Source organism: Babylonia areolata, chromosome 7, assembly GCF_041734735.1.
Source record: "Babylonia areolata isolate BAREFJ2019XMU chromosome 7, ASM4173473v1, whole genome shotgun sequence".
NCBI classification, from domain to species: Eukaryota; Metazoa; Mollusca; class Gastropoda; order Neogastropoda; family Buccinidae; genus Babylonia; species Babylonia areolata.
In genome coordinates, this window is record NC_134882.1 from 44173448 (window position 1) to 44194924 (window position 21477).

General features: G+C 41.7%; 2 protein-coding genes across 7 annotated transcripts in view; one reads left to right on the forward strand and one right to left on the reverse strand.

Annotated features, from left to right (window-relative positions):
* LOC143284071 (F-BAR and double SH3 domains protein 2-like) overlaps positions 1-21477 on the forward strand; it is a 90560-nt gene that overhangs the window by 56358 nt on the left and 12725 nt on the right. For 3 of the 6 annotated variants that reach the window (XM_076590688.1, XM_076590691.1, XM_076590689.1), the window contains 11 exons: positions 444-566; positions 1662-1757; positions 5407-5565; positions 6573-6680; positions 8233-8284; positions 9472-9584; positions 11324-11479; positions 13341-13424; positions 14535-14871; positions 16215-16426; positions 18756-18873. In XM_076590688.1, the coding sequence (XP_076446803.1) occupies positions 444-566; positions 1662-1757; positions 5407-5565; positions 6573-6680; positions 8233-8284; positions 9472-9584; positions 11324-11479; positions 13341-13424; positions 14535-14871; positions 16215-16426; positions 18756-18873 (1558 nt within the window). Of the gene's footprint in view, positions 1-443; positions 567-1661; positions 1758-5406; positions 5566-6572; positions 6681-8232; positions 8285-9471; positions 9585-11323; positions 11480-13340; positions 13425-14534; positions 14872-16214; positions 16427-18755; positions 18874-20873; positions 20957-21477 lie in introns of all 6 variants that reach the window. The other 3 variants (XM_076590690.1, XM_076590692.1, XM_076590693.1) reach the window with 3 other exon arrangements.
* On the reverse strand, positions 1842-2754 carry LOC143284208 (uncharacterized). The gene is made up of 3 exons (XM_076590876.1): positions 2606-2754; positions 1988-2317; positions 1842-1860 (listed from the first exon to the last, which is right to left on the reverse strand). The coding sequence occupies exons 1-3, from the start codon at positions 2752-2754 to the stop codon at positions 1842-1844; spliced, it is 498 nt and encodes a 165-aa protein (XP_076446991.1).

The following is a 21477-nucleotide window of genomic DNA, read 5'->3' on the forward strand; positions in this document are numbered from 1 at the left end:
TGAAGGTGAGTGTCTGGCTGTGTCACCATTATTCCTTAGGAACTGACCTGATGAAAGTGTGTGGCTGTGTCACCATTATTCCTTAGGGACTGACCTGATGAAGGTGAGTGTCTGGCTGTGTCACCATTATTCCTTAGGAACTGACCTGATGAAAGTGTCTGGCTGTGTCACCATTATTCCTCAGGTACTGACCTGATGAAAGTGTCTGGCTGTGTCACCATTATTCCTTAGGGACTGGTTAACCCATTTACTGCTGTTTGCATTGATATCTTCATTAATTTCTTGTTTTGCTATGTACATGTCTGTTTAATCTCTCCTCTCCCTCTCTCATTTTTTTTTTTTTTTTTATACATTAATTTTTTGCATTGTGTTGACAGATTCTAGATTATGATATGTATGAATAATACACAGATATATTAATTTGTTGCATTGTGTGTTGCCAGACTCTAGACTGTGATATATACGAGCGGATACAGGAGTATCTGACTATGGCCAACTCCACAGCAGCTGACATTTCCAAAGTGGAGGCCAACTCCTTTGCCACCATTGCCGAAGAAGCCGAAAAGGTGTGGGATCCTGAGCGAACTTCTTGCATGCGTGACTTGTTTCTGTTTGTCTTTTTTGTGTGGAATGGAAGGGGAGGGGGAGAAAAAACTGAATGGCTTGTTCTGTACATTTGTGTGGTGTGTGTGTGTGTGTGTGTGTGTGTGTGTGTGTGTCTGTGTGTGTGTTCCTGCGTGCATGCTTACATCAGTGTGTTTATATTAAAAAAAAAAATTTCTGTGTTTCGACAGTCTTGAATTAGGCAAAGATTTTAGCTCCTCCCACTCAGTGATTGATTGCCTGGGTGCTAGTTTTGGGATGAAATAAAATATCACAGGTAGCAGGCTCTTAGTTTTTCAACGGAAGAGTCTTCCCTAAAAAGAAAAAAGCACAAGAGGCACAATTATGCAGCATTTGTGCTCTCCATAATTCCACAATCTTTAAAGTGTGGAATTTGTTTTATGGAAGACGGGAAGAAAAAAACAAGAGACCAGTGATTGATGGTGAATGGTGGATGTGGTAGGTATCATACTTGCACGATCAATTTGGTTTATTGATTGATATAGATACTTATACTATAGTGCCCAACCACAGTCAAAGACCAAGCTGTAAGTGCTTTACAAACACAGAGTCGTTTACGTAACAGGCTGTCTGCCTGGGTAGAGCTTGAGTGGTTCAGGACTATGTCCGATTTATGGATATAATAGAATATTCATATTTTATGTGCAGTTATCAGTGGCATTCCATTTTTAGGAGGAAAAATCACTGGGTTTTTTTTTGTGTGTATACATTTTTGGTTTTGTTATTCATAGCATATAAAGCAGACCTGCGTACTTCAAGAGAATGACATGACAGATAAAAAACAACAACAGTTATCATACAGTAAGAATGTTAATTATTAAGTGATAAGAATGAACTTTAATTCAGATAAGCCATGATGAAATTTCTGTGTTTTGCAGGTATGTGTTTCTGTGGCAGAGTCTTAATTTCTTGTGTTTTGCATGTGTGTGTGTGTGTGAGTGTGTGTGTGTGTGTGTGTGTGTGTGTGTGTGTGTGAGTGTGTGTGTGTGTGTGTGTGTGTGTGTGTGTGTGTGTGTGTGTGTGTGTGTGTGTTTCAGGTTTGTCGGCAGTTCAGTCTGCAGTGCTACCTGTTCCAAAACCAGGTGTTCACCAACCTGGTGCAATACAACTTTGATCCATGTCAACATGATAAGGTCAGTGCAGCCCTTGCCAGCACCGCTGATCTTTGCCACCTCCTGAAAACATAGTGTGGCTGCCTGAAAAGCAGAGTAATTCTTTCATACACGTAAAAGGCTTCTTGCAGATAAGAGTGAATGTAGGAATGGGAACTACAAACACGAAAGAAGAAGAAAATATTTTTCTCACTCCTGGTATTACTTTTCTCCTCATATCAGTTAATGATGTATCAAAACTGTTTTCGAACTGGGGTATTACTTTTCTCCTCATATCAGTTAATGATGTATCAAAACTGTTTTCAAACTGGGGTATTACTTTTCTCCTCATATCAGTTAATGATGTATCAAAACTGTTTTCAAACTGGGGTATTACTTTTCTCCTCATATCAGTTAATGATGTATCAAAACCGTTTTCAAACTGGGGTATTACTTTTCTCCTCATATTAGTTAATGATGTATCAAAACTGTTTTCAAACTGGGGTATTACTTTTCTCCTCATATCAGTTAATGATGTATCAAAACTGTTTTCAAACTGGGGTATTACTTTTCTCCTCATATCAGTTAATGATGTATCAAAACTGTTTTCAAACTGGGGTATTACTTTTCTCCTCATATCAGTTAATGATGTATCAAAAACTGTTTTCAAACAGGGGTATTACTTTTCTCCGCATATCAGTTAATGTTGTATCAAAACCGTTTTCAAACAGGGGTATTACTTTTCTACTCATATCAGTTAATGATGTATCAAAACTGTTTTCGAACTGGGGTATTACTTTTCTCCTCATATCAGTTAACGATGTATCAAAACCCGTTTTCAAACTGGGGTATTACTTTTCTCCTCATATCAGTTAATGATGTATCAAAACCCGTTTTCAAACTGGGGTATTACTTTTCTCCTCATATCAGTTAATGATGTATCAGAACTGTTTTCAAACTGGGGTATTACTTTTCTCCTCATGTCAGTTAATGATGTATCAGAACTGTTTTCAAACTGGGGTATTACTTTTCTCCTCATATCAGTTAATGATGTATCAGAACTGTTTTTAAACAGGAGCACATGATGTCAGTGAAGACTTTAACTGGGGTTTTTTTTTTTTGCAACTTTTCAACTGCTGTTTATGTAAGTTGGTTTTTTTTGTTGTATATTTCACTCAATTTTTCTCCTTATTTCAGTAATGATTTGGCTTTGTTGTACCAGTTACTGCATCCAAAACATCAGTTGTAATGAACTGTTGAACATTTTCAAAACATGTGAAGATAGTATTCACAAAAGAAATAGAGGTGCATATACATTTTGGAGCATTGACGCTTGATTCCAAGGTTTGATTATTCTACACATGTAAATTTTTGTATTTGCTGGTAAGGATTTGGTGTGAAATTGTGATAGACAAACGAAACTGTTAGTGTATTGTGCTCAAGTTAATGTTTTTTTATGTTAATGTATCATGATGTCAAGATTAAGCATAAATCCATCTCTTGCAAGTACATTTTGTGTGTGAATTTGATATGGCAAAACGGATAGGACGATGGAATATGCTGCCCATCCCATTTGTTCCTTTTGGTCATAGCTGCTTCATTGAGCAGTGTTTAAGTGCATGCTGATGTATGTGGATGTTTAACTTGCTTTGCTGTGTGTGTGTGTGTGTGTGTGTGTGTGTGTGTGTGTGATTGAGAGAGAGAGAGAGAGAATGAATGAATGAATGTGTGTGTGTGTGTGTGTGTGTGTGTGTGTGTGTGTGTGTGTGAACAGGTTTTGCAGTTCTTGTTAGTGTGGGATATTTCCTCTTTGTTTTGTTGAACACTCTTTCAGTGGCATCACTATCACACTGCTAATCCTGAATGCCCCCCTCTCCCCCACCCCTCCCAACACAGCCACATCCTGGGTCCTTCTGTGGCAGTCTGGTCAACAGGGAGCTATAGTGGCAGGCTGCCTTGAGACTACTTACTGGGGGAGGTGCTGCACTGCTGTTAATCACTTTGGTAGTGTTCAGTGGTGCCTTGTTCTGATTCAGTATACACAGTATACAAGTTACTCAGCCCCCTGCTGATGATGTGATAATTGCTCAGTAATGGAGCCAGACTGAGAGAGCGTCTCCTGGAAGCGCAATCACATCCAGATCTCAGCAGGAAGAGATTCAGTGTTTGGTTGACACTGTGATGATAAGTTCTGTCCAGCTAGAGTCGCTTTGATTGACACACAGATATCTATTGTGACTTCTTATTCTTCTTCTTTGTTCGTGGGCTGCAACTCAGCACGTTCACTCGTGTGTACATGAGTTGGCTTTTATGTGTATGACCATTTTTACCTTGTCATTTAGGCAGCCATACTCCGTATTCGGGATGTGCATGCTAGGTATGTTCTTGTTTCCATAACCCACGGAACGCTGACATGGATTACAGGATCTTTAATGTGCGTATTTTATCTTCTGCTTGCGTATACACATGAAGAGGATTCAGGTCTGCACATATGTTGACCTGGGAGATCAGAAAAATCTCCACCCTTTACCCACCAGGCGCTGTTACCTAGATTTGAACACGGGACCCTCAGATTGAAAGCCCAACGCTTTAACCACTCGGTTGTTGCGCCCGTCTTATTGTGACTAAAAGTAGTGTAGAATAGAATGTTGAATACAGACTCTGAAGACTTTTTCACAGGACCTCATCACAGGCATGGAAGTGGAAAAAATGAAACCAAGGTCTCAACAAAGGGCCGCAGATTTTAAAACCAATTTTTTTGAATGACAGGTGGTGATGTCTTTTCAGTGTGAAATCACATGACAGGTTGCATCCTACGCTTCCTTTCATATTCCAGCCATGCTCAGGATGAAGACAGATTTGCAATGTAGGTCAGGAAATTTGAGCAGTCTTCAGTCTGTGATGCTAACTGCAACACAGTGGTGGCTGGGATAAGATATTTCAAACAGCAAACTGGATGTTTAGTTGTAAAAAGTGTCAATAGTTCATACTGAGCTGGGAACTGGAAGACTGAAATGTGCTGCCTGGGGTTATGTTAGTTAATTTGTTTACCGCAACGACGGGCGCAATAGCCGAGTGGTTAAAGCGTCAGTCTGAGGGTCCCGGGTTCGAATCACGGTGACGGCGCCTGGTGGGTAAAGGGTGGAGATTTTTCCGATCTCCCTGGTCAACATATGTGCAGACCTGCTAGTGCCTGAACCCCCTTCGTGTGTATATGCAAGCAGAAGATCAAATATGCACGTTAAAGATCCTGTAATCCATGTCAGCGTTCGGTGGGTTATGTTAACAAGAACATACCCAGCATGCACACCCCCGAAAATGGAGTATGGCTGCCTACATGGTGGGGTAAAAACGGTCATACATGTAAAAGCCCACTCGTGTGCAAATGAGTGAATGCAGAAGAAGAAGAAGAAGAAGTTTACCGCAACTATCTTGATAAATACAAGTGTTGTGGGTGTAATAAAATTTTTATTTGCGATGTTGTTCCACAAGCTACAAATATTTTTGCTTAAGTGTCAACACGTGCGTGCGAACAAACGTCTTTACAGCTGTGTCAGCCAGTGTCTAAACATATGTACGCAGTGCAGCCATGTGTGTGTGCATGCCTTGAACACAAATGACCACTAATGTTTTGCAGTGCTTTTGGTGAACGCCTGTCACTAAGGTTGTTGTTGTGTGTTTGCTGTGGCAGTGCAATAGAGTGAGTGGAGAGCATGGGGCGGTCCCCGAACTGGAGAAAGAGGCCAGAAAATGCGCTGGGCGAGTCGCCAAGGAAACCAAACTGATCCGCGACTACTACCGCCAGTTAGGGCAGCTTCAGACCAGATCGCAGTCCAGATCGACAGACCGGGTCAGAAACCATGGGAACACATGCTCGCATGCATGCACACACACACATACACACGCACACACACGTATGCACGCATCTATGTGCGCACACACACACACACACACACACACACACACACACACACACACACACACACACACACACACACACACACACACATAATATACATGTATCCATGCGTGCACACACATGCACACACTAGAAAAACAAAAAAAAAACAAGAAAAAGTACACACAGACACACACACACACACACACAGATACACACACATGCACACACTTACACACAAAACAACAGGAGGGGGTGCAGGAACAGTTGGAATGCAGACAGATGGAAAGACATGCAGATGGAAAAAGAGGGAGAATACATTGTTTTCGTTGTAGGGAAGAGTTCAGAATTAGAGAGGACATTTTTCTTGTAAAATCAGTCACACTGAATCTTTTGTTTGCCAAAGAATGTGCACAAATTAAATCAGAACTCTTATTTTGGGGAATTGAAAGGGAGGAGCAATCTTTTTAGCAGGTAATGGAATAAACTGGGATAATTCATTTTCTTTATTTGAAGTGCAAATCTTTACGACTTGTAAAATCAGAGATGAATTTGAGACCATTCTTCTAAATGGAGAGCGCAAGTTGTGGGAAGGAGTTGATGAAATGGAGAGCATTAATTTTGTCTGAATACAAAACTTATGTAGATGTATCAGAAGAAACATTTTTTTTTAGTATATCCTCAAAATTTTGACTTCTTTTGTGACAGAGGTTTTTTTTTGGATTAAGATCCAGTGTGTTGTGTTTGTGTGTGTATACTTGTGATTGTGTGCATGTGTGGGTAAGCATGCTTGCATGATCTGCATGCATACATGCTCTTTGTGTGTGTGTGTGTGTGCGTGCATGTGTGTGTGTGTGTGTGTGCGTGCGTGCGTGCGTGCGCACGCGTGTGTGCGTGTGTGTGTGTGTGTTTTATTTTGTGTTGCAACAGCTGAATGAAGTGTTTCGCTCACATTGCAGATGTCAGAGTCCAGCCAAGAAGAGAAATCGGACAGCAAGTCCAATGGTGCATCCGTCGATCCTGAACAGAGGATGGAGGACATCAAACAAAGCATACGAAAAGCGGAAGTAAGTGATGTTTTATTTTAGTTTAACACATTGCTACTTCTGAAATATCTAGTAGAATCGACAGACAGGCAGAAAATACGAAAAAACTTAGCTGTATGAAGAGCACAGGAACAGGAGTCATGATGGCTGCCGTCAAAAGAGGGTGCTAGCCAGCGGGACAAAGGGGAGGTTACCTACTTCCGGGAGGTTATCGGCCGTAGTTTCATTTTCTCCGCATAGGCGGATAGTAGTTTGCACAGGACAGGAATGTCAGACCCCTGCCGGAGTCTGCACTAGTTGGGTCACGGTAAGTATGTTATTTAAACGTAATTTTAGATAGAAAATTTCCTGTTAAAGAAGGGAGTGCTTGTTGGTTTGGATTTTTAAGGTATCTGTCGTATATGTATATATATATTTAACTTTCTCTTGAGCTTCGTAAATCCAGAATTATTTTATCATATATATATGATGATAATTGTGGTACATGTATTTATAAAGATGTGAAAGCAGTCCTCTTTTATTGTTGGTTACATTGCTTGGTTATTATGCTGCCATCAAAGATTCTGCCGTGGTTTGTTCATTTTACCATCCATCTGCTGATCTGTTTTTGTAAAACTATCAGTCTTGGGGAACAGGGATCATAAAAGTAGATGATGATATGATTTCATATTTTTGTTTTAATAAAACTCTCATTATCAGTCTTGGAGAACAGGGATCATAAAAGTTGATGATCAAAGGGTTTGTGGTTATGTAACATTATATATTATATAATTATTTTATATTGTTGTTATGCTCTGTCTTCACTTAAGTAACTGCATGCTTTACTTCTTTTCTCTTTGTTTAGTTGATTGGTTCTCACTGTTTTATTGCCACTCTTTCTAAACTGTTTGTTTGTGGTTATTTGTTGTCACGTTTTATGGGGAAACGTTCAAACGTCTAAAGAAACTCACAGGTGAGCATTGTATCAGCACCTTGATGTGAAGTGAAATGTTTGTTCACTGGAAGGCTACCTTTTTCCATGAAGCTGCTACATAGTGAGTATTTTACATTCTGAAAATGTCACACAGCTTGAAAACACAGATCCATTATTGTAGACAAGATATTGATTGTGCATCAGCTTCAGTTTCTCAAGGAGGCGTCAATGCGTAGGCACAAATCCATACACGCTACATCACATCTGCTAGGCGGATGCCTGACCAGCAGCATGACCCAACGCGCTTAGTCAGGCCTTGAGTGCATACGTATATATTTGTGTACCTATCACAGTGGATTTCATCTACATGATTTTGCCATCAGACAACCCTTTTGTTGCTTTGGGTGCTTTTTCAGTGTACCAAGTGCTTCACACGGGACCTCAGTTTATCGTCTCGTCCGAATGGTTGGATGGTCAGTTTGATTTTACAGTCAAACTTGAGAGAAACAGTGAGAGTGGGATTCGAACACAGACCCTCACGGACTCCTCGCTTGCAGATGAACCACCTCCCTTGATTATGTATCATGATTATGAAGGGGAGGTAAATAACTGATATACACAATACATCTGTTTTGTTTTGTTTGTTTTGCATCTGCACAGACATCGAAGATGAAAGCTGAGGCACGCCTTGAAGCCTTAAGAGTGGCTGGTAGTAAGTATGATATTTTTCTGGTCTCTCTTTTTATTGTCTGCCTGGCCAGTCGATTCACCTTTTCTGTCTCCATTAAAATTTTGAATATCTTATATAAATATTTCATATTTTTTAAATGTTGGTTTTTACGTCGCACAGTCCAGTTGAGCATGTTTTACATGGAAAGGTACTTTATAAACTGAATTATTATTATTATCCTATTGGTGTAGACATACTACAGAGTTCCCCGTTGATGCTGGTGTTTTAGTCAGTGTCTAAAGGTGTGGATGTACCAAAGAGTTAATGGTAACGCTGGTGTTTCAGTGTCTAGAGGTGTAGGCATGGTACAGAGTTAATGGTAACGCTGGTGTTTCAGTGTCTAGAGGTGTAGACATGGTACAGAGTTATTGGTAATGTTGGTGTTTCAGTGTCTAAAGGTGTAGACATGGTACAGAGTTATTGGTAATGTTGGTGTTTCAGTGTCTAGAGGTGTAGACATGGTACAGAGTTAATGGTAACGCTGGTGTTTCAGTGTCTAGAGGTGTAGACATGGTGCAGAGTTAATGGTAACGCTGGTGTTTCAGTGTCTAGAGGTGTAGACATAGTACAGAGTTAATGGTAACGCTGGTGTTTCAGTGTCTAGAGGTGTAGGCATGGTACAGAGTTAATGGTAACGCTGGTGTTTCAGTGTCTAAAGGTGTAGACATGGTACAGAGTTATTGGTAATGTTGGTGTTTCAGTGTCTAGAGGTGTAGACATGGTACAGAGTTAATGGTAATGCTGGTGTTTCAGTGTCTAAAGGTATAGACATGGTACAGAGTTAATGGTAATGCTGGTGTTTCAGTGTCTAAAGGTGTAGACATGGTACAGAGTTAATGGTAACGCTGGTGTTTCAGTGTCTAAAGGTGTAGACATGGTACAGAGTTAATGGTAAATTTGGTGTTTCAGTGTCTAAAGGTGTAGACATGGTACAGAGTTAATGGTAATGTTGGTGTTTCAGTGTCTAAAGGTGTAGACATGGTACAGAGTTAATGGTAACGCTGGTGTTTCAGTGTCTAAAGGTGTAGACATGGTACAGAGTTAATGGTAACGCTGGTGTTTTAGTATCTAAAGGTATAGACATGGTACAGAGTTAATGGTAAAGTTGGTGTTTCAGTGTCTAAAGGTGTAGACATGGTACAGAGTTAATGGTAACGCTGGTGTTTCAGTCAATGTCGACGAATGGCTGAACCAGGCCCAGATGGACTCGCTGAGTGTGGACGAGAACGGACTGCAGCGAACACCCTCACAGAATTCACTACGCACGGACAGCTCTGGAGGGGTAGGTTCTTGCATTGCCTTGTGCTTGCTGTTCATCCTTGGTGGGATTAGTTATCAGTGTTTCATCCGTCATTGTCATGCTGTTAGTTATCAGTGTTTCATCTGTCATTGTCATGCTGTTAGTTGTCAGTGTTTCATCTGTCATTGTCATGCTGTTAGTTATCAGTGTTTCATCTGTCATTGTCATGCTGTTAGTTATCAGTGTTTCACCCGTCATTGTCATGCTATTAGTTATCAGTGTTTCACCCGTCATTGTCATGCTATTAGTTATCAGTGTTTCATCTGTCATTGTCATGCTGTTAGTTATCAGTGTTTCATCCGTCATTGTCATGCTGTTAGTTATCAGTGTTTCACCTGTCATTGTCATGTTATTAGTTATCAGTGTTTCATCCGTCATTGTCATGCTGTTAGTTATCAGTGTTTCACCTGTCATTGTCATGCTGTTAGTTATCAGTGTTTCATCTGTCATTGTCATGCTGTTAGTTGTCAGTGTTTCATCCGTCATTGTCATGCTGTTAGTTATCAGTGTTTCATCCGCCATTGTCATCCGTATTCCTCTCCCAACAGTTCCATCAGTATTTGTATCTCTTTTTTGAAAAGCATAAAACATTGGAGTTACTGATATACAGAAGGGAAAAGCTATTACATTATCTTTATTATAACTATTGTTCTGTTTAAATGTGTGTATGTGTGTGTGTGTGTGTGTGTGTGTGTGTGTGTGTGTGTGTGCATGCTTGTACAAATATACATATGGTGCATGAAAAATTGTGTTTTTGCTTGGAAAAAAAAAAAGCATTGGTTGGCTTTTGTTAGATAGAATTTCATTTTTCATAGAGTTGCCAGTCCATAGAATGTGCAAGACTGGAATGCACACAAATGTATGCATGGAGTACACACACACACACACACACACACACACACACACACACACACACACACACACACACTGGCACATTATGCTTGAGGATTTATACATGCCTGGCATGTGCATCTATGTAGGTGTGTAAATAAGCATACTTGCTATCATGGCACAAGTGTATGCACACACACACATACAGAGTGAAGCACATATGACTATGTACTTGTGTGCATGCTTGCACGCATGTGTCCACACCAAACACAACTATGTACACTCAAATACACACCCCTGCACAAACACATGCATTCGTGTATAAACACATATTCTCAGAGACACAATCACAAATATAGCACACATACATAAACACACTCACACACAGTCTCCTTCTCACACACACAGACACATTTACGCTCGCTGTCACATACAGAAACACGTATACACTCACACATGCACATACACACACAAGCACATGAACACTCACTGTCATATACGCAAACACACACACACACACACACACACACAAACACATACTCCCAGATCCCCTCCACACTCACAGACACTCACTCTCACTCTTACACATGCAAACACATGTCAACTCACTCTCATCTAGCCAGCGGGACAAAGGGGAGGTTACCTACTTCCGGGAGGTTATCGGCCGTAGTTACTTTCGTTTTCTCCGCATAGGCGGATAGTAGTCTGCACAGGACAGGAATGTCAGACCCCTGCCGGAGTCTGCACTAGTTGAGTCACAGTAAGTATGTTACTTAAACGTAAGTTTAGATAGAAAATTTCCTTTCTCACACACACAAACACACACCACCCGACACCATGGTGGTCCCAATGCCCATGACGCCAGTCAGCATCCCTGTCTGTCACCACAGCACAGTGCTGATGACCAGGAGCCCACTTACACACACTATGACGACGACGATGACGACGATTTCATTGATGACACTTTCATCAGTAGCTACAGTGGTGCCACCTCTCGCTTTGGGCGACCTTTTCCCATTGTGTGCAAGGCCCTGTATGACTTTGAGGTGAGTGGCTTGTTGTTCGTTCCTTCTCTTGTTGTTGATTTTCCTTGTTTTTTGGTTGTTTCTTCTTCCCAATCATTGAAAAACATAATTGCTCACTTTTGTTTCACTCAACAGATCTTGTAAACAGTGCAGTGTTATCACACACATTATACACAGCATCAGCATAGAAGTGATTTAGAATTAGCAAAGTATTATTAGTTCTAATTTGTCTCAGTTATTTTAGCATTGATGGTGGAACATAGTTTCTGATACAATATAATTCAGAGACATCCAGTGACTCTGTCACCAGTCTTCAAAAAAAAAGAACCAATAAGGACAAAAGGAAGATCCCATGGGTTTTACAGCTACAGTTTACCAATTGAGACTGCTGGGTTTTGTTTTCACAAGTTATCAGTATTAAAACTGAGAAATGAATGTGCAGCCCTTTGTGGCAGGCTTGGCTTTAGTTAAGCAACAATGATGACGGCAACAATGAGTGTGCTGCCTTTGATTCCCTCATAACCGAGAATATGAAATCATTGTGCACCACCTATTTCTCAAACTGTACATGATGGGTACCAGACAATTCTGAGAATCTTACAGAGCAGAGCAGGTGTCACAGGTATCAGAGAAATGCTGGTGTTAGTATTCTGACAGCTCAGAAGCAGCCTCTGTGACTTGTGATGCAGTTAACAACATAACTCGAACTGACTATTATTGCAGAGAGGACCTGACAAACTGTGTGTCTGCAGTCGTCTGTCATTGAAATCATGGTTGTTGCATTGCATTGGTTTTTTGTTTGTTTGTTTTTTTACTTTTTCAGTCTTGCTGACTGGAAATGTATGATAGTATTTGCTCTTGTAAATCACTGCATGCACATGAAAGTATATAGCAATTCATTTGTGCATGGACTGCATCACACACAAGACCAGGGCTATGTATGTTTGTGAGCTGGTTTATGAATGACAGACTGAGATGTAAATGCACATGAAGCGACAGAGTGATGTGTCACTGGTAAGAATGCACTGTGTTGTACATATTCACTGTTGAACAATGTGTCACAGGTAAGAATGCGCAGTGTTGTACATATTTACTGTTGAACAATGTGTCACAGGTAAGAATGCGCTGTGTTGTACATGTTTATTGTTGAACAATAATGTGTCACTGATAAGAATGTGCTGTGTTGTACATATTTACTGTTGAACAATGATGTGTCACTGGTAAGAATGCGCTGTGTTGTACATATTTATTGTTGAACAATAATGTGTCACAGGTAAGAATGTGCTGTGTTGTACATATTAACTGTTGAACAATGATGCATCCTTGGTAAGAATGTGTTGTGTTGTACATATTTACTGTTGAACAATGATGCATCCTTGGTAAGAATGCGCTGTGTTGTACATATTTACTGTTGAACAATGATGTGTCACTGGTAAGAATGCGCTGTGTTGTACATATTTACTGTTGAACAATGATGCATCCTTGGTAAGAATGCGCTGTGTTGTACATATTTACTGTTGAACAATGATGTGTCACAGGTAAGAATGCGCTGTGTTGTACATATTTACTGTTGAACAATGATGTGTCACTGGTAAGAATGTGCTGTGTTGTACATATTTACTGTTGAACAATGATGTGTCACTGGTTAGAATGTGCTGTGTTGTACATATTTACTGTTGAACATTGATATTTCACTGGTTAGAATGTGCTGTGTTGTACATATTTACTGTTGAACAATGATGAGTCACTGGTAAGAATGTGTTGTGTTTTACATATTTACTGCTGAACAGCGATGAAGTGTGTTATGCAGATTCACTGTTGATGTGCTATCATTGGTAATGGGGTCCATTATGAGGACATTGTGTTGTGCTGCGCTGTGCAGGCCAGCAACTATGATGAACTGAGCATGAAGCAGAATGAGCCTCTCACTCTGGTTGCCGATGGCGATGGAGAAGGATGGGTGAAGGTCAGTGTGGTACTACCCTGCTTTAGATGTGTACTGTGTATCCACCTGCATATCCACCTGTTACGGCTATGGGGTGGATGTGCATAACAGCATATGGTGGAGTGTGCTTTGGACAGTCACACTGTATTGTTATTTTGTGTTTCTTTACATACAAAGCTTGCACACTGGCTAACAGACAGATGACAGACAGACGCATGGATATAGATATGGATACTTTGGATATGGATACTTATTCACTGCCTATCCTTGGTCGGAGACCAAGCTTTAAGCGCTTTACAAACACGGGGTCATTTGCACAACAGGCTGCCTACTTGGGTTGAGCGGACAGATGGCTGCCACTGGGCGCTCATCATTCGTTTCCTGTGTTATTCGATCAGATTTCAGGCATGCACACTTACACACTCAGACAGACTTGTAACATTTTTTGTGTATGACCGTTTTGTTTATTTACCCCGCTGTGTAGGCAGTCATACTCCGTTTTTGGGGGTGTGCATGTTGGGTATGTTCTTGTTTCCATAACCCACCGAACGCTGACATGGATTACAGGATCTTTAACATGTGTATTTGATCTTTTGTGTGCATATACACATGAACGGGGTTCAGGCACTAGCAGGTCTGCACATATGTTGACCTGGGAGATCGGCGCTGTCACTGAGATTTGAACCTGGGACCCTCAGATTGAAAGTCCATCGCTTTAACCATTCGGCTATTGCATGCACGCACACTAACACACACACACACACACACACACACACACACACTTACATGCGCATACACACACTAAAACTTCATGTGCAACTTATGTATGCATGTACAGTATATACATGCTTGAATACACACATGCACTCATACTGCACACCTACTTGCACTCATACATTCATAACACACCCGCTCTTACTTAGTGTACGATAAACCAAACATAACCAAAAAAAAAAAAAAAAAAAAATCAGGAATAATATAATCGCTGAAAACACTGAAAATTAAATAATTTCCCCCATTCCCACTCAATTCTGTGATTTCTGTGAAGACACTAACACATGAAAACAATACACAGAGAAACAAAAAAACCCAAACCATGTTTCACAACAACAAAAGGTGTCTTTGCCACAGGCGACAAATTCCTCCGGCCAGACGGGCTACATTCCGGAGAACTACGTGGACCTTAGTGAAATGGACGCGACCACTCCGACAGAAGCGGAAGAGGAGATAGTGGACTCTGTCACTCCAGACGCTGCGGCGCAGGCAGAAAACCACGCCCCCCCATCCCCCCACACCCCAACCTACAACACTTCGTCGGTGCTGACTTCATCGTCGGAGCTTCAGCTGCCTGCTGATGTGCCTCCTGACACCACGTCACCGTACTCCTCCTGCGACCTTGAAGTGCAGCAGACGACGGATGACATGGTGGACGGCAGCTTCCCTCCTCCCCCTCTGGTTCCTGGTGCAGGTGAGGAGGTGGGGGGGGAGGGGGGGGGAGCAGGAGAATGGGTAGATGAGGGGATGGAGGAGGACTCATTATGTCATTAAAAAAAATTAAATTAAAAAAAAAAAAGAAGAAGAAAATGTATGCATGTATGAATGTGGTCCCTGGTGCAGGTGAGGTGGGCGGGGGTGGGTGGGTGGGGTGGGGGGTGGGGTTGGAAAAATGGGAGGATGGAGGACCCATTGTGTGATATAAAAAAAACAACATGTATATGAATGTGGTCCTTCATGCAGGTGAAGAAGGGAGTGAGGGGACGGGAATGGGAACATGGGAGGATGGTGGAGAACCCATTGTGTAATAAAAGAAAAATATACATATGTATATAAATGTCCCTGGTGCAGGTGAGGAGGTGGGCGATGGGGAGGGGGTAGGTACAGGGGAATGGAAACATGGGAGGATGGAGGAGGACCCATTGTGTAATTAAAAAAAAAATGTGGTCCCTGGTGCAGGTGAGGAGGGGGGGAGGCGTGGGGGGGGGGGGGAACAGGGGGGGGGGGGGGGGTTACAGAGGAAAGGAAACATGGGAGGATGGAGGAGGACCCATTGTGTAATTTAAAACAATTTTTTTAAAATGTATGTGGTCCCTGGTGCGAGTGAGGTGGGCTGGGGGGTGGTGGTGGTGGTGGTGGTGGTGGTGGTGGTGGGCGTGGAGGGGAGGGGGGGGGGTGGCAGGAGAACATGGGAGGATTGAGGAGGAACCATTGTATAATTAAATAGGAAATGTGGTCCCTGATGCTGGTGAGGTGGGCAAGGAGGACATGAGAATGGAAACATAGGAGGATGGTGGACCATTGTACAAATTTTTAATTTTTTTTTTATAAATCTGATAATAAAAATATCATATATGATATGGATGCTTATATAACTCCTGTCCTCTGTCAGAGTCCAAACTCTTTAAGTGCTTTACAGACATGGGGTCATTTGCCTAATTGGGTAGAACCAACTGACAGCTGCCATTGGGCACTCATCGTTCATTTCCTGTATCATTCACTCAGGTTACAGTTCACACACACATACACACACTCAAACAGACATGTAACATTTTATGTGCATGACTGTTTTGTTCATTTACCCTGCCATGTAGGCAGCCATACTCCATTTTCGGGGGTGTGCATGCTGGGCATAGGACATTGCTGTACAAGAGCTAGGAAAAGACTTTGGAGCTCCTGGTCTTCTAAAACACAGTTTTCTTATGTCTTTGGTTTCCACCTATACTCCTTACGCTTAACATGCCTGTATACACTTACAGACTGTAATTCAGTTCAAGAAATGATTTCCCCTACAAAGTGCCTGTATTGTCTCATCAGGATTCACCTGGGCACGAGCGCTGTACGACTATGAAGCTCAGACACAGGAAGAGTTGTCGTTCCTGGAGGGGGCCCTGATCAAGATCCTGAGGAAGGATGACAATGGTGTGGATGATGGTTACTGGGAGGGGGAGCTGAACGCTCGCCGCGGCGTCTTCCCTTCCCTAGTGGTGGAGGAGGTCCTTGACGTCGTGGAAATGCCAGTCGACGAGGTCAGTTCTACAAGGTTAAAGGTTAAAGGCCCCATGACGTTATATGGTTATTGGGGCAGTGAATTCATATTCATTTGGCATAGGAGGTTGGGGCCAAATCTTCTCCTTCCGCTGTTTATACCATCCCCAACTGAAGTCAGGTACCCATTCACATCTGGGTGGAGTGTGGAAAATCAGAGTAAAGTGCCTTTCCCTAGGACACAGCACCATGCTGAAACAGGCCTCGAACCCTGATCACTGGTGAACGACGGGAGCAATAGCCGAGTGGTTAAAGCGTTGGACTTTCAATCTGAGGGTCCAGGGTTCGAATCTCGGTAACGGCGCCTGATGGATAAAGGGTGGAGATTTTTATGATCTCCCAGGTCAACATATGTGCAGACCTGCTAGTGCCTGAACCCCCTTCGTGTGTATACGCAAGCAGAAGATCAAATATGCACGTTAAAGATCCTGTAATCCATGTCAGTGTTCGGTGGGTTATGGAAACAAGAACATACCCAGCATGCACACTCCCGAAAACGGAGTTTGGCTGCCTACATGGTGGAGTAAAAACGGTCATACACGTAAAAGCCCACTCGTGCACATACGAGTGAACGTGGGAGTTGCAGCCCACGAACGCAGAAGAAGAAGAAGAAGAAGATCACTGGTGAACACTGGATCACAAGTCCAACACCTGATTCTGCCACTGATAAAGAGGAAAAAGATGGGGTGGCATTAGATCATGGTGACATGCTGTCCGTCGGGGATGAAAATATCTGTCATGAACGAAGATCAGTGCACTACATTACATCACAGATTGATTTATTTTATGGCAGATAATCACATATTCTTGATTTATTTTATGGCAGATAATCACATATTCTATGTATCCCTTCATGGTGTCTTTTTCCTTTTCCTTTATTTTGTTCTTTCCAAGTTGAGTTGTTGGAACAAAGATTTTTCCCCCACATTTTTGCAGTGTGACTCGCCATGATATCACAGTTTTGTTATGTGGTTTGAGCAGAGTTATTGCATTTATTTTTCTGCTTGTTTGTCACTGTTTGGTGTATTTTAAACTGCATAAACAGTTGTGATTGCATACATGCTGATCAACTCACACAGGCATGCGCACAAATGCTTGTGCCTGTACATTCACACTTACCCTTTCTTACAGGTCCTTATAACAAAATATCACCTTGGACAACAGTCTTTGGTTATAAACTGATGTAGTAATCAGAGAAATGCTGTGGCAGAATTGGTGAGGCGTTGGACTTTCATCCACTGTTGAGGGTTTGAGGCCCCGTTTTTGCATGGTGTTGTGAACTTGGATCAGGCACTGTTGTTCTCTTGTTCGTTATTGATCAGATGGATTCCCCCGTCTCCTCGATGAAGGCGGCAGTACGTCGCACGTCCTTCAGTCAGATCAGGCACTTCCTGTGATGTTCCTCACTCCCCTCAGGTGTGAGTGGTACCTGGCTTTGGTTGAGGAAGGTTCACAAGGTAGGAGGAGAGGATGGGACCCTGCAGTCCTCTGTCCAGTCATGGACAGAATGGATAGAAATTCACAGCCCCTGTGGCCATGAAAGGTTATGGGACCTTTAACTCACTCAGTACGGCCAGTCCTCTCTTCTCCTCTACACAGACCCCTCGGATGTCCAGTGGGTGTCTGAATGACCCAACCTTTAGCTTCCGTCGTCAGAATTGTGGTATTCTTTGTCAACATTCACGTCTTCAGTATAAGAGCCTTCCGCTTGCAATATTTTGATGATGGTAATTGGGGTGAAACGCTGTTAACGTCGTCTCTTTCGCCGTTCGTATGGAGAGAGTTAACCTTTTTACAACTTACAGTCATTTGTTGGCTGTTTCAGAATTAAGGGGACAAAGCACAGGAGACAATGCACAGTTGAAACACTATTGTATAGTGTATATATTTATGTGTATGTATGTATGTGTGTGTGTGTGTGTGTATCTATATATATATGTGTGTGTGTGTGTGTAATATAAGCATGTGTGTGTATGTGTATGTATACATATGTATGTATGTGTGTGTGTATATATATGTATATATATATGTCACTTAGTTTGAAGTATGTAGATTTTAGCCAGCGTGATATGAGATAGTCTGAGATATGTATTTTAGCAAATGTGATGTGAGAGTATGTCTTTATTTATTTTATTCTATTATATTTTATTTCATTTTTATTCTTTTTTTATACATATTTTTATGTCACTTAGTCTTAAATTTGTATATCTTATTGTAAAGCATGGTGAGCCCCATTTGAGATGGGGGTACGGCGCTATATATGCCTGCATATTATTTTTATTATTATCATTATTGTTTCCACTTTCCCAGGAGGTTCAGCAGCCACCAGTGACAGACTACGTGACACCACCCCCACCTGTGACTGTTACCATGCCAACCCCAGATGATGAGCCTCCACCCCCACCCCCCATCTGCCAGAATGGCTCAGGTGAGGATAGCACTGGATCTGTGCATGACTGTGTGGAATGCTTTTGTGTTTTGAAATCTACTTTTGGAATGCTTTTGTGGTTTGGAATCCACATTTTTTTCTTTTTGTTAGTGTGTGTGTGTGCAGTTGTGTTGAATGTGGCATGTGTGCAATGGCTTTTGACACTTCATGAAAAGGAAAAAAATAAGTCATTTTACATATTTATATTTCACTCAGTTTTATGACAGTCTGCTTATATCCAGTGTTTCTCTTCTTTTTATGGACAGATTTTAAATCGCTGTCCACTGGTTAACTTTACTGCAGAAGAAAGCAATTATTTCTTGTCCTTATTTCTTCTTTGTGTGTGTTTTTAGGAATGGAATTAAAACGATAGGGGACTGAAGGGAAGGACAACAGATATCTCTGGCTTTTCAAAATGCTAATTTGCTGTTTTGCAAAGGTGTACTCGATTTTTGGATGTCTTCTGATTACTTTGTGAAGTTGGTTTGAAGGTTTGCGGGATAGTTCAGCAGAGTATGTGTTCTCCTTTGAAATGCCTGACCCTGTCATAACACAATGCTTACCGGACCCAGTCCCAAGTAATGTAAAAGGCAAAGTGTAGGTAACCATTATGAATGAGTCATGGGTTAAAGTTTCCCGGTGATCCTTGACTGTGAGACGTTTAAGCGGGAGAGAAGTTTATTTGAGACCTGGACCCAATCACAACAAAAAAACAAGACAAAATAATGCAACTGGGGTTTTAGTAGGGAGTGCTTTGCAATTTTTGGACATCTCCTAAGTGTCTTGGCAAGAGTGCAGCATCTCTTCTGAGGGTGGTTTGTGTGGTGGCTGTCATTGGTAGACCCATATGGACTGTGATTGTTCATGATTGTGGTGGTATATGGAGACTTAAGTGAGGGTGAGTGGCATGAGGAAAATGCTGTAAAGGCACAGAATATGAGCACCAACCTCCTCCCCCCACACACACCTTGTGTCCCCTCACCCTGCAAAGGACATTATCACAATAGCCACAATGCTCTGTCATTCACGCAGACACTTGTATTGTTTCACGTAAGGAGCTTGAAGCCCACGGTGTAGAGAGTTTGTGCCATGTAATTTCTATTTTAATTACACATACTTAACCATGACCCATTAGTGCATATTACTGTCATTAGTATTATTATTTTATTTCTTCACATGTGAAAGGAACAACCCCCCCAAAAAAAAAAAAAAAACAAAAAAACATCTCTGTATTGCAGAATGGGACTGGAAGGCAGGGTTGATGTTAGTGAAATGAAGAAGGAAGAAGAGAATTTGGGGGGGGGGAGATGTGGGGGTGGGGGATGGGGGGAGATGTGGGGGTGGGATACCGATGAGTGCCACAGCATGCAGTGTCTGTGTTGAGGTTTGCCCAGTAAGTGGAGAATATGTGTGCAGCTGCTTTTGTTGTTGTTGTTGTCCTGAATGCTTGTTTTGGATTGCTGCTTCATCAGTTTGATTGTGTGTGTGTGTGTGTGTGTGTGTGTGTGTGGCTGATTTGTCTCTTTTGAAGTGGTCAGGATATTTTATTTGAATCTGAATTTTGAATATTGTATTGCTTTGTGTTCATTTTCACATGTGTATATTTGGTGTGTGTGTGAGTGTGTGTGCATATCACTTACACTGCCTTGGGTGTTACTCTGTGTGTGTGTGTGTGTGTGTGTGTGTGTGTGTGTGTGTGTGTGTGTGTGCATGTGTGCATGTTTATATATGTGTGTGTTTGTGCTTATGTGTGTGTGTGTTCATGCATGTGTGTGCATGTGTGCGTGCGTGTGTGTGTGCGTGTGTGTGTGTGTGTGTGTGTGCGCATTCAGTACTTAAAAAGCTCATGTGTGTGCACATTTGACATGATATTTTGCTTAGCATGTCTGTAGGTTTGTGCACTCCAGTTTGCACAGAGCATCATTCCATGTTGACCATGCTTTGTTTGTGTGTTTTGTGTTTTTTTCTTTTTCTTTTTTTTTCTCTTCTCCTCATTCCAGTCCGCAAACGAAAGCCTCGACAAAGCCGTCGCTCTGTTCGCATCAATCATGTCAATCCTTCATCGTATGAGTCAGCCGTTTAGGTATTGTGTCCTTGTTGCCATAATCTTTCTCTACCTGCTATGCCTTTGACTGTCTCCCCATGTAATATGCATAAAGCCTTAAAGTGTGTGCCTGTGGGGTACACACAAATCTAGTGCTGGTGTAATGGAAACAGTGTCCAGTGCTAGTGCAGTGGAAGGAGCTGTAGAGAATTGCCAGGGGCTTTGAGTTGAGTGGGCTGCCTTCCTTCAGTTTGCATTACTTTCACTTTCATTTTCACTGTGTTGAAAAGGTGTACTTGTCCAAAAACAACAACAAAAAAACTGAGTATGAAGGTCGTCTCTTTAGTATTCTGCTTAGTTCAAGAAAAGAAAGAAAGGGGAAAAATCTGTATACAACATAAAAATATATTGCATGCTTTTAAAAAAATGTAAAACTGTTATGTATCAGTTTTCTGAATGCTGCTTCAGCATCTCTTTATCATGTCTTGTTTCACAATCACAAAAAATGTAAATTCAAGAATGACTTTTTGTTTTCATTTTGTAGAGGAGGCAGCAGCAGT

What these genes read in the sequence shown, in the direction of transcription:
- LOC143284208 (XM_076590876.1), bottom strand. Translation starts at nt 2,754, where the DNA reads ATGAGGAGAAAAGTAATACCCCAGTTTGAAAACAGTTCTGATACATCA. An exon ending in ATACCCCAGTTTGAAAACGG is followed by an intron (nt 2,318 to 2,605) that starts GTTTTGATACAT and finishes GTTTGAAAACAG; the next exon opens with TTTTGATACATCATTAACTG.